This window comes from Stegodyphus dumicola, chromosome X2 (assembly GCF_044657685.1).
Source record: "Stegodyphus dumicola isolate Sdum_Otavi_A_Nest chromosome X2, ASM4465768v1".
Taxonomy (NCBI): Eukaryota; Metazoa; Arthropoda; class Arachnida; order Araneae; family Eresidae; genus Stegodyphus; species Stegodyphus dumicola.
Window position 1 is genome coordinate 13,237,771 of NC_140781.1, and position 14,278 is coordinate 13,252,048.

The 14,278-nt window shown below is 33.9% G+C and overlaps 1 protein-coding gene across 2 annotated transcripts in view; it reads left to right on the plus strand.

Moving 5' to 3' along the window:
- Window positions 1-6,043, plus strand: part of LOC118200239 (uncharacterized) — a 94,253-nt gene extending 88,210 nt beyond the window's left edge. For both annotated transcript variants that reach the window (XM_035372181.2, XM_085809190.1), the window contains 3 exons: window positions 874-902; window positions 3,888-4,076; window positions 5,851-6,043. In XM_035372181.2, coding sequence (XP_035228072.2) covers window positions 874-902; window positions 3,888-4,076; window positions 5,851-6,002 — 370 coding nt within the window. In that variant the 3' untranslated portion in view covers window positions 6,003-6,043. The remainder of the gene's footprint in view (window positions 1-873; window positions 903-3,887; window positions 4,077-5,850) is intronic.
- Window positions 6,044-14,278: the final 8,235 nt, after the last annotated feature.

A 14,278-nucleotide genomic window follows, 5' to 3' on the forward strand; every position in this document is an offset into this window, starting at 1 on the left:
TTATTTTGACAGATTCACCTAGGTTTTGTGCCCGGAGCTATCGAGACCATTCGAGAGTTAGTTTTAAAGATTATCAAGAGAGGCAACGAAATGACTAATTGAAAATTTCTGCAGATTTTGCCAGGTGGCAACACCGTCAAACTAGAGATATATTAACTCAGGGCCGCTGCGAGGAGATTCCACTGAAATTGCAAAAGCGTGCTGTCTCTCTCCCCCATTTTTTAAAGAACGCTTTTACTAAATGTCAATAAAACTATTCTTTTCGCAATTTGGAGGTAAAATAGTTAACAGTTCTTAAGCTTAGGATTCGAATGACGGAAAAAGTGTGAAGATTCAAGTTTTCGAATTTCGAATCTCTTTCAAGATTCATTGGATTCGAGAATTTGAGCTTTCCACCCGTACATTTTAATAATAATGAAGTAGATTTTCCAATTGTGGAGAAAAATAAAATATTTTTCGGGAATATAACTGATGCAAGCAAGTACAAAAAAAATAATTTTCAAAAAATAAGATAGTTAAATAGATCTTTCTGTATAAACGCAAATTTTCTCTTCCAAAAGCAATATTAACAACACTTGGCTATGTGATTTAGTGTTGATTTACGACACGCTATTTACCGTGGATATGCTCACAATGTTCAACAATATTGAAATGTTGGATAATTATTAAATAACACCAAAATTTATCCAGTTTACATAAGTTTTTAATTATCTTCTCTTTTAAAGCTACACATGAGAAAAAGTGAGTGTAAGAATCTATGTTTTGTTTAAAAAATAGTGTTGATTACATGTGCTAATTTTCTGTATTATGGATTTATTTCTAAAGGCATTCAAGTAAAACACACACGTTAAGTTTGTTTCTTATTTTTTTTAGGTACCGGGGTGAACGTAGAGATATCTTAGGTAAGCAAATTATTTCTTAGTTGGAAAATGATTTCCTTCTACGTATTCGCATCTAAATTTATAACTTAAAATCCCGATTTATTGGCAGGATTGCGACAGGAATTCTCTAAGTTAGATACAAACCTCAAAATGAGTTCAAATAACTTCGCACCTTTGAGGTATAGATCAAAATAGTATTCCAGATTTTATTGATATATTTAAAATGCTGGGAGTGTTATTAAAATTAAGTAATATTATTTGCAGAGGGCTAAAATATTGTGTTATTCCTCATAAAGTAAGAAAGTAAATACCAGAAAATCAATAATAAATTTGGTGTATACCCATGATAACATCGCGAGAATGACAATAATGTTTCCCCATGTTTATACAATATATATTGCACAGAGTCGAAATAAATAGTTAACACTAGAAAATTGTTTAAATGTACTGAGCTAATACGATTCTAGGAATGTTAATATACGGAGCATGAAATTTAGATGGAATGTCTCTAAGTAAACTGCAGTTTTTACGTCTAGCAAATGTTTTAAGTAGCTAAAGAAAGATTTATTACCAAAGTGTCTGTTGATTCCCAAGCACTGTTCCATTTCATATCATCATCTGCTGTTTATACTGATCCCATCAAGGGTTTTCATGGTGTTAAGGAAACGGTTCCTAGCCATATCAACAGCTAGTGGTGCTTTTTCTAGAATTGTTAGTCTAGAAAGGGAAGAATATTCGAATTCAAAAATCCAGAAAACTATCGGCTAGTGACCTAGGTCTTATCCAAAACAGACAAGACAAAGGCAATTTAAGCTATCGGATAGTGACCTAAATCTTATTCCAACCAGAAAAGGCAAAAAGTTAACATAAGGGATTACAGATTTGGAATCACATATCTGCAGACATAGAAAAAAAGAATACACACATACACAAAGAGGCCTTCGAAAGGCTCTCGGAGTTCTGCAGTATATCAGAATCTGGATGCAATGTCATAGCTGTGTTTAAAATATAACAATCACAAAGCATAGTATCCATTGCAAAATATTCATATGCATTCAAGGTGTCTTTCAAAGAAAAACATTAATAATGGATGCCACAAATAGGTAAATCTTGTTTACTGATAATATCTTGTTTAATGTAAAAAGAATGAAATGCGTGTACTTGATGAAGATGTTAGAAATGGATATAAACCTAAAACTAGTGATTAGCAAATACATAATGGAGATATAAGTATAAATAATGGTGATGAAATGTAAGATGCAGCAGGACAAAATTGAATTAACAAAAGCACCTAATCTTCAGCCCTCGCCTTTGGTTAAGCCAAACCTTCGGTTATAGATAACTTAAAGAAAATAAAAACTGCGAACTTTTCATCTGGTTTTATTTAGGTCTAAGGTGTGTACTTCTGGGTCAAAGTCAGAAAAGGCGTCCGTTTACTTGCATCTGTTTCATGAAGTGGGAGAAGAGGGAGCATTTTCGAGAGAAATGACAATGATAGTATGTTCGGATGATTTGACAACGAATGAAATGGAGCATCACTATCTGTTCAATAATTTCCCTTCCAGTAGGGTGCAATAGTAACAGAAACATAATAGCGAGCATACTATCGTACTGGAGGTGCAGTGTTACTGATAATATGATAGTGCAACATTTGATCACAAAATTCATGAAATTATTTTCGCTATTAGGGGTAGTGAAATATCTGGATGAAATTTTAATATTCAAAAATATGTGGAATAAGTTAGACAATCAGCAAATTAAAAATTTTAAATCACAAGATGCAAACTAATGAGAAATTACTATAAAATTATTTGAGGAAAATCTGAACCTCGAACATCAAGCCACCAGTTTACGGAGGATAAAATAAATAATAATGACAGTACTCCATTAGAAAAAATAAAGAACAGTGCGAATTTTACAGTTAAAAGAAAGCTGTTGTTTCAAAAACGTATACTTTTTGTACGCATGCATAAGCTTTGCTATTGGTACAAATTTCTCTTGTATTGATTAATAAACAGAATTTTTTCAGTCGAGGAAACTGAGAAAATAATTTAAAAACTCAATACGTATAAATCTGGAAGCTCACTGAACACAATATAAGTTTCTCTTCATTCGATTAATATTCCTTTCCATGTTATAGTTTTTAACAGATTCTTCTTCACATACTACTTGCAGTCTTATATTACTCGTAGAAAAGGCAAAGGAGGAAAAGAGTGTGTTTGATCTTACTAGGTCACTAGGAAAAACCTCTTCCCCCCTGTGCTCCCGTAACATGAAAGACTAGCCAAATTTTTGTCTGTATGCTTGCGTAGCGCTTATTGTATCAGTTGGAAGTACTTTACATCAAATTTGGCGCAATTTATTATTACATTTCAGGCACTGTTGTTAATGTTTAACAGTGTTTCTACCCGAAACATATGTAGAAAGCTTTTAAAATTGTTGGAAGCCATTAAACTGAAGAAATCCGTAATGCCCTCGCCGAGATCCGGACCTCCAGAATATTCATCGAGTGTGCTTCCAGTTACATCACTAAGGCATGCGGAAAGAAGGGAGAAAATACTCATACATGTATACAGTGAAGTTTTCGTTAACTTCGTGAGTTGATTGATTTTGTTAACTTTAATGCTCATTGTGGTGCAAAGTTTGAGTTATGTTGTAAAATTAAGCAATAAAATAATTGATCCACCTTCGTTTATCCTATGTATCCACCTTTTAAATTTTTATTGAATATTATTTATTTATTAATAATCTTCTTTTAATCATATCGCCAAATCTCAAAATGTATTAACAACTTTAAAATTGGATTTGTTCTCTGTTCTTCCATTCTCATTCCCATGCTTTTCATACCTCAGTTTCAGGTTTTCGCTTATTCGATTGGTTAGAGTACCGGAGGCTCACTAGTTGTTTATATTAGGATTTTAACCATTATACTTGATACAATTTGCAAAAGCTATTTAAAATAATAATTAAATTTTGTAATCTCATTAAACTATTAATTTTTCTTAGATGTCCAGAATTTCAACAATCCAATATATTCCAATGTTCCTTGGATGGATGATTCGACTCAAAATAATGTATCTCAGGCTAACAATGAGATCTCAAACAACACTAACAATACTGAATACGAGAAGTCTAATCTAAGAGATGTATATCCTGTCATTAAGGATACTGATACTGACTGTATGAGTGAAAAAGGTAATAATTTTGAAAATTGTATTAATTCAAAATACCTCTGTGAAAGTGTAAAATTGGCTTGTTATGTAAAATTTATTTTACGACATCAGAATTTTCTACCGAGGCTATATCACACATTCAAGATCAAATATTAAGATGTTAGTATGTAAGGTTATTTTAATTTTAATAACAGTTTTAATTTTGAGTTAAACTTCTTTCCTATCGAATCTTTAACTTTAACTTACGATTCCGGCCAGAACGTAGTTTTAGAATCACGTCTGAATACTTAATGATGAGGAGCGGTATTTAAACCGCGAAGTTCTACTTGCTGGGTGAGAGAGAATCAGAGTTTCTGAGTTGCGCGCGTCTTGCCTTTTGGCTACTCTCTCTCAAAGCTATTATTACGCTCGGCCGTACTCAGGCCCTTGATAAGCTTCGTAGTCAAATAGAGATAAGGGGCCAACTCGATTAGAATCTTGATAGCTTCGGATATATCTCTTTCGTTAATCTTAGTTTTAGTTTATTTTTTAGTCTCTAATTTCAAGCTCAAATGTCGGCTTTTATTGTACACTCCAAGACGGAGTTATGTTAAATCTTATTGGGATAATAAAAGGTTAGTTACCCTTCCATCTTGTTTCTTGTCACACAAACTTAAGCGATTATTCGCTAACTAGTTCTTAAGGTTACTCACTTTTGACTGCAATTACACAGTGGTAAACCTCACAAGTCTACTAAAATATCATTTCTTTTTCAGCAAATCATTCTTTTATTAGTTCTCTGTAATCTAAAATACTAAAAGCACAGTAATAACTACTTCTCATTCCCAAGTATATTTGCACTTACGAATGCATACTCATATACAGTTGTATGTATATGCATATAGTTGTATGTATATATACATATATACCATACCGTACAGCGCCCTGTGTAGATAGAGAAGTTTTAGATATACATTTGATTTAATGCTCAATAAAACGTTATTTTGTTACGAAATTTTTAACGTTGAAGTTATATCTAAATTGTATTATAAGTAATTCTCGTTATAGAAATCTAATAGTTGTATTATCTAATACTAGCACTCTGAACTTAGGAGTTTAGAAAATCTTCTATTAATCTCTGGACTCTCTGAATATTATTTGAAAGACTATTTCTTGTTTATGAGGTTGGCTTATGCTGACAGTGTTCTTTTATGATTATGTACTAAACACGAACTTCTAGCTTACAGCGTAGAAAAAAAGTTAAATATCAGTAGTATCTAATTTTATATCTAATTTTATTCTGAAGAATCTGAGATTCATTGCACACTAAAGTATTTGATAACAAGCCTTTACAATGTTTAAGTATCTGAGAAAATATATAGATTATTTTAATTATTTAACATTAAACCAATTGCTTGCTGGGCATACTTGCTTAAATAGAAACAAGGCTGAAGCTACTGGTTGTAGTAAAAAGAGTTTGAATCTTGGAAATACATGTGCGTGGCTAAGATATGTATCTTGGGCTTCAGTGCTCCTGAATACGCAGTTTCTGTTGGCGTAACCAGAGAATTTTAATGTAATATTACAAAACCCAAATTTTGGAAATGTAGTTAAAAAATATTAATCAAAGACTCGTTGAAGTACACACACTTTTAAAATATCTTTTGCGTTCTAATACTTATTATGTATTAACCTTGTACTTAATAACGTTAATTCCCCAATCTCATAAACCATATATAGATATCTTGTATATTTTCTTTTCTCTTTATATAAAATTGGAAAATGAAATTTGCTGTGTCTCATTTGATTCATTTTAGGTACCAGTTGCGCATCTGGCTACAGCAGTTTTAATTCCTCTCAAGACTATTGTTACAACAGCAACATATATAACGAAACAGGAAACAAGTCTTTCTGCCTTGTGAAACAGTCTGTATGTATAAAAGAGACAGATGAGAACGCCGATATGTAATATAAGCTTGCAAAACTAATAAATTTTTGAATAATTTTTAAGTCTGTTGTTGAATGTCTTGAATAATTTTTTAAGTCTTTTGTTGGAATCAGAAAAATGTTTTCGTGCCTTATTGAACAACACATTTATTCAATTAAATAAAGACGAATAAATGCTGATTTATGTTTAGCATTACTTGAAATTAATGAATGTTGTTAAATACGTATTTTATGAATTTTGTTATTTGTAACTATATATATATATGCATACATTGAAATAAAATTGTCAAGGCAGATACAGTTACGTGATTTCTTTCAACTTGTAATAAATGAGTATAAATATAAATATACGTTTTGTTTTGTATTTTCTAGACTGAACATTAAATAACATAAAATTATGCACAAACAGAAATTACAAAATGAAATTTACAAACTGTTTTCAGAAAGATGTGCTATATATTAAAACAAATGAAAAGCACTCTGGTGATTATGAGATTTATTTAGAGAAATCTTGATTCCGACTACACTTTTCCAAACCAGCCCCACCCATCCTGCTAAAAGAATTACTGAAAATATAGCTGGCAGTTTGACGATTAAGGATCTGATCTCACTCTTTTTCATTGGTGTGATGGAAAAAGGAATGGTCTTTATTTCTATCATCCTTTGAACTAGTACATTATATTCAGGTCTTAAATTCAACCGGTGACTGGTCGAACTATTTCCCAGTTTTGTGTGAAACTTAAATTTCAGTCGCAACTCCAAACAAGTCAAGGTCCAGTACTTTTATTATTTAAATATTTACCATTTATTTAATAACTTACTACATTTATATTTATCTCCTTAAATTTTAATTATTTAATTATTTTAATAGTTATTTTTGTAATTATTATTTATTAGTCATTTTTTATCTATTTATTCTAGACCCTCTTTCCCGACGGTCTTTCATAGCGCTTCACTTCTAATTTTAGAAATTAAGCCCTCCTACTGCCCCGAATTAATGCACTTTTCCAGAGCCAAACTTGCGTATTTTTTCACTTGTAGCAAAGAGGTACATGCACAAACCTACATACTATGCAAGCTATCCAGCCATTTAGGCTGGGGAAGGAAGAAATCTATGTAGCTATCTATCTGTATTCCTATATCTATCCATATATTTATATCTGTCTACTGATTGATTGATATATGTATAGCTCTCTAACTATCGACATTTGATTGCTTGTTTTGGATTAGAAATGGTAAAAAGAAGATCTTCTGACAAGGTAAGAGTTCTGCTACTTTAATATCTTAGACAGAAGAAAACTATCATTTTTGAACAGTATGATACAGATATCTCTAAACTTGAATCTAAAGCTTATTGTTCTTTGATGCTGCATATTTATGTTGTTTTCAAGAAAAGTGACGAAATTTCACATTCAGGACTGAAATAGATAATACAAGGGTGCAAATTTCGCCACAGATCAATTTAACTGCTGCCATTATTCTGGTGTTAAAATATTTTAGTATAAAGTAATGTTCTCAAATGATGTTCTGCGGAATTCTATGATTCCGGGAATTTAAGGATTTAGTATAAAATTTAAAACTAAAAATTTATTATTTATTAAAAATTTAAACACAGGTACATTAATTGCTGAAATTGCCTTGAAGCCTGGTTCCGGTACTTCTCAGTTTTTGAAGTAAATAGTAAATTTAGCAACAATTTATCAGATTAAGATGAGTTCCGGCATTTCATTTCCATGAAATGAAACCCTAACTTCAGTAAAAAATTCTTTTGATTTGCTGCCATTTTATTTTAACAAAAGGTATTGTAAGATTCTGTGTTCCGAACGCCTTTCTTGGGTTTACTACGTGCCTCACTCTTCTATGCCATCCATTCTGGACCGGAGCCAAGGGATCGCAATGTTCAGAGGCCGTTAATCTTCAAAACAATGCACACCCTAGCCTCTCCAATCCATTCAGAGCGACGGATTACTTCTTAGGTGGCCGAAGGCCACGAGGTATGGGGACCTGGGTCGAAGTCCTATCCCAGACTATCAAGATACTGTAAAGCGTAACGTAAGAATAGCATTTCGTCAGATAAATAGCAAATTTCTTAGAGTAAAACAAAAAGTTCGTTGGATAGAGATATTATATCTATCTCAATTAATTCAGGTACAGTACAACTATGCATTTCTTCTTGCTACTGTTCGCCTGCAGAAGAAATTGAAAGAAATCTTATAAATCTTAGCAATATAATTCAGAGTGCTTCGACTGCACATCACTTTATCGGTGGGGATATGAATGCCCACTGCGTACAATGGAAATATCCAAAATCAGATTCTAGAGGCGAACAAGTAGAAGATTTCATAGCTGCCAACTCTCTCGTCCTTCACAACGACACCGCACAAGTGCCTACCTTCGAAAGAGGCGAATTACTACTTTCCTCAGACTCACCATGAAGGATGGAGCCGGTTGAACGAAAAAAAGGGTCGCAAAATTTACTATCCGCCAAAGAGAACTTTAACACCAACTTCTATATGAGCTCCTTTTTACTGGCTTTGTGGTCCTTACTCCACTCCCATCAAAGCGGATTGAAAAAGGCCAAAAAAAAAAATCAAATTTTAAAACTTCCTGAACCAACAAATGTTTCTGTTCGATGAAAAAGACACAGAGCAAATCAAATTTACAGCTCAATTGCTTGTCATCTTCAGGTTGCACATGAGGTAAAAAAAAAATTAATTTTTATGAAAACATTAAATCATTCTTTAACAATATTTTAAATGGTTTTTTTACAACTTGCTGTTCCCTAACCCAACACATTGTTGTAAATGGTAAAAAAATGCCATTAAAAATGTTTCAGCTTAATCACTCGTCATTTAGATTTCACAAGGGAACCGAAGAAATTCATCTTGGTGTCGAACTTCGTATGTTCGTTCTCAGACTTGATTCCACTGCGTATGAATCCATCTCTGGCTTCTACACCAACACCACGTGTTTCCAACGACGCTTTTAACACCACTCTCACATGCTTCTTTACTACTTGCGAATGACAAGGGAGCTTTCCTGTTTCAAACTGAGAATCGCCTCTAATCAGTCTTATGTCTTCGTCGTTGAGGTTCAGCATAGCCGATGGTTTTAAGGGATTGTCCAAGCAAATCATCTCAAAATATTCCTCTGCTTTTGAAATTCAATTTGGGAAACGCAAATTATCGTATTTCCCCCTTTCAATCAGATTTTCTCTCTTTCAATCTTCTTCTCAGCCCAAATTCACGAATATGTGCTCGTTCAAACTTCCAGCATCACCAACAAGATGTTTTCAGAGTGAGCAAAATAACAGTTCCTCTGAATAACTTCGTGAACGATTACCTTAAAATTGCCTGGCAAGAATAAACTTTTCTTGACCATTCCATGAATATGGCATGCTCCATGTGTTGCTCCCGGGATTTTCTGTATTTGAAACCCGGATGGCACATAAACTTTTATAACATATTAGGCTAGTAGCTTCAAGCCATCTATTGGTTCAGCGATTGAGGCATAAAGGCGAAGAATTTTAAGTAGGCCCTCTTCCCAGGATTCCTCTGGTCTGAAGGCATTCCCTCAAGGATACTGCCTTAGAAAAATAAAGGAGGTATTTTCGGTCAGTATTAAGGTCTTTTATGTCAATTTCGGATTCATCAACTAGAATAGGGAAGGTTTCACATGTTTACAGGAATTTTTCTAGTGTTCCAGAAAACTGTTGCGATCCAGATATATTTCCATCAATCTTCTGGAAATGATGATGAGGAGGTAGGTCATTGGTGTGCAACAAGCATACAAACCAATACAGTTTATGACCAACAAAGATCTTAGAAATATGCACTTCAATTTTACCCCATCTTAGTCCAATATAAACAATGACTAATAAAGCAGGATTGACAAAACACACCGAACAAACAACTAATTAACAACAAAAAATCGTTGAAAGATGAAGGAAGCCATGTGATTGCTTACCCCAAGCTAAAACCAATACTCAGATTAGAGCTCTTCTGACATCTAGTAGCATATTTTTGAAGAATAAAGATGGCAAATTCAGCTTACCTTTTGTGCACTCAATAATGCAGGAACATCTCCTATTGATGATATGAGGGATACATCCATTAATAATACGATGCAGATTTAAACACTAATAACATATTAATTCTACCATAACTAAAATAATATAAGCGACAAATACAATACAGTGTTAATACAAGCATATACAGAAGCTTAATAATAATAATAGAACAAGAGGATCATGGGATATAATAACATCACATGATTAACATGGTTAGCGTGGTTGACGCGTACGCGTCTTGACACTTCTATGGTTACCAGGAGTTAGAAAAAATTTGTATTTATTTATTCTCAAATACCTAATTAATTTACAACAATTTTGGCATTAAATTCGATATTTTGGTGTGGGGAAGCAATTTCTCGTGCTAATAATGGCGTTTTTGACAAAGAAATTCACGTTAACCATTAAAGTCAGTACAGATACTCTTTTGAGATGTGGAACCTCAAGATTTCAATATTTTGGGCTGAAAGTTGAATACAATTTGTTCTAGCTCATTTGTAATCGTATAATGGCTTGGGCAATGTGAATTTTAAAAACGTTTTTTTCGCTCCAAAATTTTTTTTTCCTCGAACCTTTACCTATGGGCGAAGTTTTTTCACCTCCAGGAGTAATATTGTCAAAGCACAGGTCTCAGCCAGTACAATTAACAGCCCCAGGAGGAAGCAAAAGGTAAGACTCGGAAATCTGCACTAACTTGTAAATGCATTAATCGCTTTCTATTAAAAGCAAAACCATAGACGGAAGTTGATATATTGAACGCAGAATAAAGCCCCCAAGTCAAAATCTTAACCTCCAGAAAGTAGAAAAAATTCACAAAATGTTTGGAAAACAGTAAATTTCTTGTGGTCACCCTAGTCCTGCTGCTGTTGCATCAGCTAGTTCCGTATCAGAGGTGTTAAGTATGCTCGTTTACAATACGACAAGAAAAAGCAATAGTTGTATGCCTTCCAAAATGCATGCGGAGTGACAGCAGGCCTAAAGTGAATGACTTAAACATTTCAAACCTAGCATCTATATATTTCTGAGAACAATTTGGCCAAATATGGGAGATGAAAATAGTCACTTATATCGAACCTTACGTTTATTCCCAGCTTGCAGAATAAACATCGGAAGCATTTTACCTCTGTCACACATTCTGCATGTAAACTATAATTATATCTGCAGGGGGCCGGGGGCCACAAATAGTTTGTCTCCTCCCCCCTTTGCTTTCGTATCACGTTTCTTCGTTGCAATTTTCTTTCATTTCTCATGCTGCTTCTAGCCCTCTCTTCACTATCATTAGTGACACATTTCATTTTTGTGCTGGAAAAGAAATTATTTGTGTTTCAGCATTCCTTTAAGCAGTATATTATATATTTAGCGAAAGCCCAACGGGAAGAACTCGGATACTTCTTAGTTCGATAACTATTGCCATAAAGTTATTAATTTTCATTTATCGATTTACATTTATTTATTAATTATAATTTTATTAATGTTTGTTCTTCTTTCCTAAATGCCTTTCACAGAGCTCCTTACTTCTAATTTTAGAATTAACCCATTGGTATATTTATATCCGGTAGATGAAAAAATATTCTGATCAGATCGCTTTTTCTGTGGAGGTTCTGCACTAAGCAAAATCCAAATGGGCTTCCAATGGGCTAAATCTTTGTACAAATAACCTAAAAACTCTACATTTCCTCCATTGCATTACTACAGCACCTACTTACATAAATATTAGGAAATAACTTCTAAACAATCATGGCTGTTTACATCCTCATTTGCTTGGACAGCACTTTTGTTAAGGCCGCAGGGTTTTGCAAAAAAGCACTTGCTGTGCATCCATTTTGAAGAACTGATTCTTGAGTTCAACGTTTTACTTTAAGACCTACAATTTTATTTCCAGTATTCAGTTGATTGCAGCTCAACCAACAGAAAAGAAGGTGAATAATCATAACAGACATTTACAAAAGATAACAGTTTTTTTACGGGGTACTATTCACGTCACACTAAAGGATGAAAAAAGCAACTCACTTCACGTGGCAGTTCTCGTAAAAGCTGCATTAAATTTATACCGAATTTATGGCATTCCTTTCGTGCTATCTTGAAGCACAAGAGTCAGTGAACCATTATTCTGAAAGCTCATGTTCGACTCTGGAGAAATGCATTGTCTATCATTAACAATTTCTCCCTCTCATTATCTTTAAAGGAGACAGCGCAATCAAGCGCATTCCTCCTACATATTCTCGTGTAACAACAATTAGAACACTGAGTCTGCTATTCGGAAATCTCGTATTCGATCCGTACTGCGATTAAAACATAGTTTTTTTAAGATTTCTTTTTCCTAAATTCCTAACGGCTGTAGAACATATTTGTTTACTTAATCGATTATGGCAAAGTACGCAAGACTATCTGCCTAAGAGGGAGGATGTCTTCAGAGACTGCTTTCTAGGGAAAACGAGATCGTATTCTCATTATACATGGCGAAAACGCTGATAAAGCACATTCAGCCAACACATTCACCGAATCCGAATTTCAAACCCAAGTTGAAACACCAATGTTCGACACTCTTTACTGATGGGTTCTCTGCAACCTACTCGGCAGATTTTATCAAACTGTACATTTCAATCGCAGTCAGTTTCGCTCTGTATAACACACTGTGGAAGCATACGTTCTCCTCTGTAACGTCTGACGCGTAATCTTCCATCAACTGCCCTCCAGCTTGTAGCGAGATTAATCGAAGAAAACAACTTGTTGCCACAGGGCACACCAAGCACTGTGTAGCTGTGCCCACTAAAGTCGAAGGCATCTATGACTCTCAGCCACAAGGGAATCCTGCGTAGAGGAACCCTGGCACGAAGTTCATGATGCAGTAGACGATGACGAACCGTGGAGCTACACAACACATCTCTAGCCGTGGTGCTAACACACGAGAGGACGCTGTACAATCCGTCATAGCTATGCGATTGAAGTATCTGTCGTCCCTTGCCATTGTGCTATTGCGTTGTTTGGTTCTCCTCTGTTCATTTCTTCCAAACCCGCATCACTGTTGTGCCATTAAGCTGCGTGCGAGCTGCGATTTCTCGATACTAAAGTCCACCCTCTCGTATACCGACGATGCGGCCTCGTTAAAGTGTTAGCCTCTTCAAGAACTTCGTAATTAAAAACTTGAAAATTATTTAATTGGTCACAGTTAATTGCACGGTCAAAGAAATTAGCGTTCATCTTATGCAGGAATTCTTCAACGCTTTCTAACTTTAGATCTCTGTGTAAAGTGTCCTTTCTTACATAAAAGTGGGCGTTGCTAATTATTCGTAGGAACTTATTCTGAATAACATGCAACTGTACGATGCCCTTTTTGAAGGTAGTAGAGCAGGCCGGCGATTGCATGTCCTACTTTACTTTATATTTCTTGTAAGTTTGGTTCAATTTGCATTATTCCTTCCTGGTGTTGAAATTTTCAAAAACATTAACGTACGCAGTGTGCCCATAAAATACTTTCGCGGCCTTTATTTTCGCAATCGTTGCTTGTAGACATACATTTCCAATTACAAAAGTATTCTAAATGACGCAAATAAGCATATTATGATAGTTTGAAACCTAAAACGTCAATTTTATAAAAAATATGAAATCTAATTTCTTATTATTTCCCCGTCCATACTGTCATATTTAGTAACAGCATATGCACAATCACAAAAACGAATCGGGATATTTAATATGCAAGGCTGAGATTAAAAAAAAAAAAAAAAAAAAAAAAAAAAAAAAAAAAAAATCATTGTCAGAAAACCATCGTTTTGGCTTTCTTTGAGGGGTTGGTTAAAATATAAATCATATTTCTTTCTTTCTTCATTTAATGCCATTCAATGACATGTCTTTGTGATTTATTAGTCTATAAAATTCTTTAATTTATAATTCTGTTGCATTTCGTGTGCCAAAAACCTTTTCACACAAGTAATTTCAATTTAAAATGCTAAAATTACAACCATTACACTGTCAGTTTTACTGCTTTAGGATCATAATCTCATAGCCGAATTAAGAAAAACAAAAATTAAATTTCATTGGACTAGAATTACTTGTTCCTTTTAATTTATATAAACAATGTTCAGAGTCAACTATTGCGTCAGTACTGAAGGCCGCCACTGTTTTCTAGAACACAAAGTGGGAATAATATTTCCTTATTGGAAAAATAAAATTATATTTACCAGGATATTTTTCAATAGTCTGCCTAATATTCCTCACACCTTAATCTATTA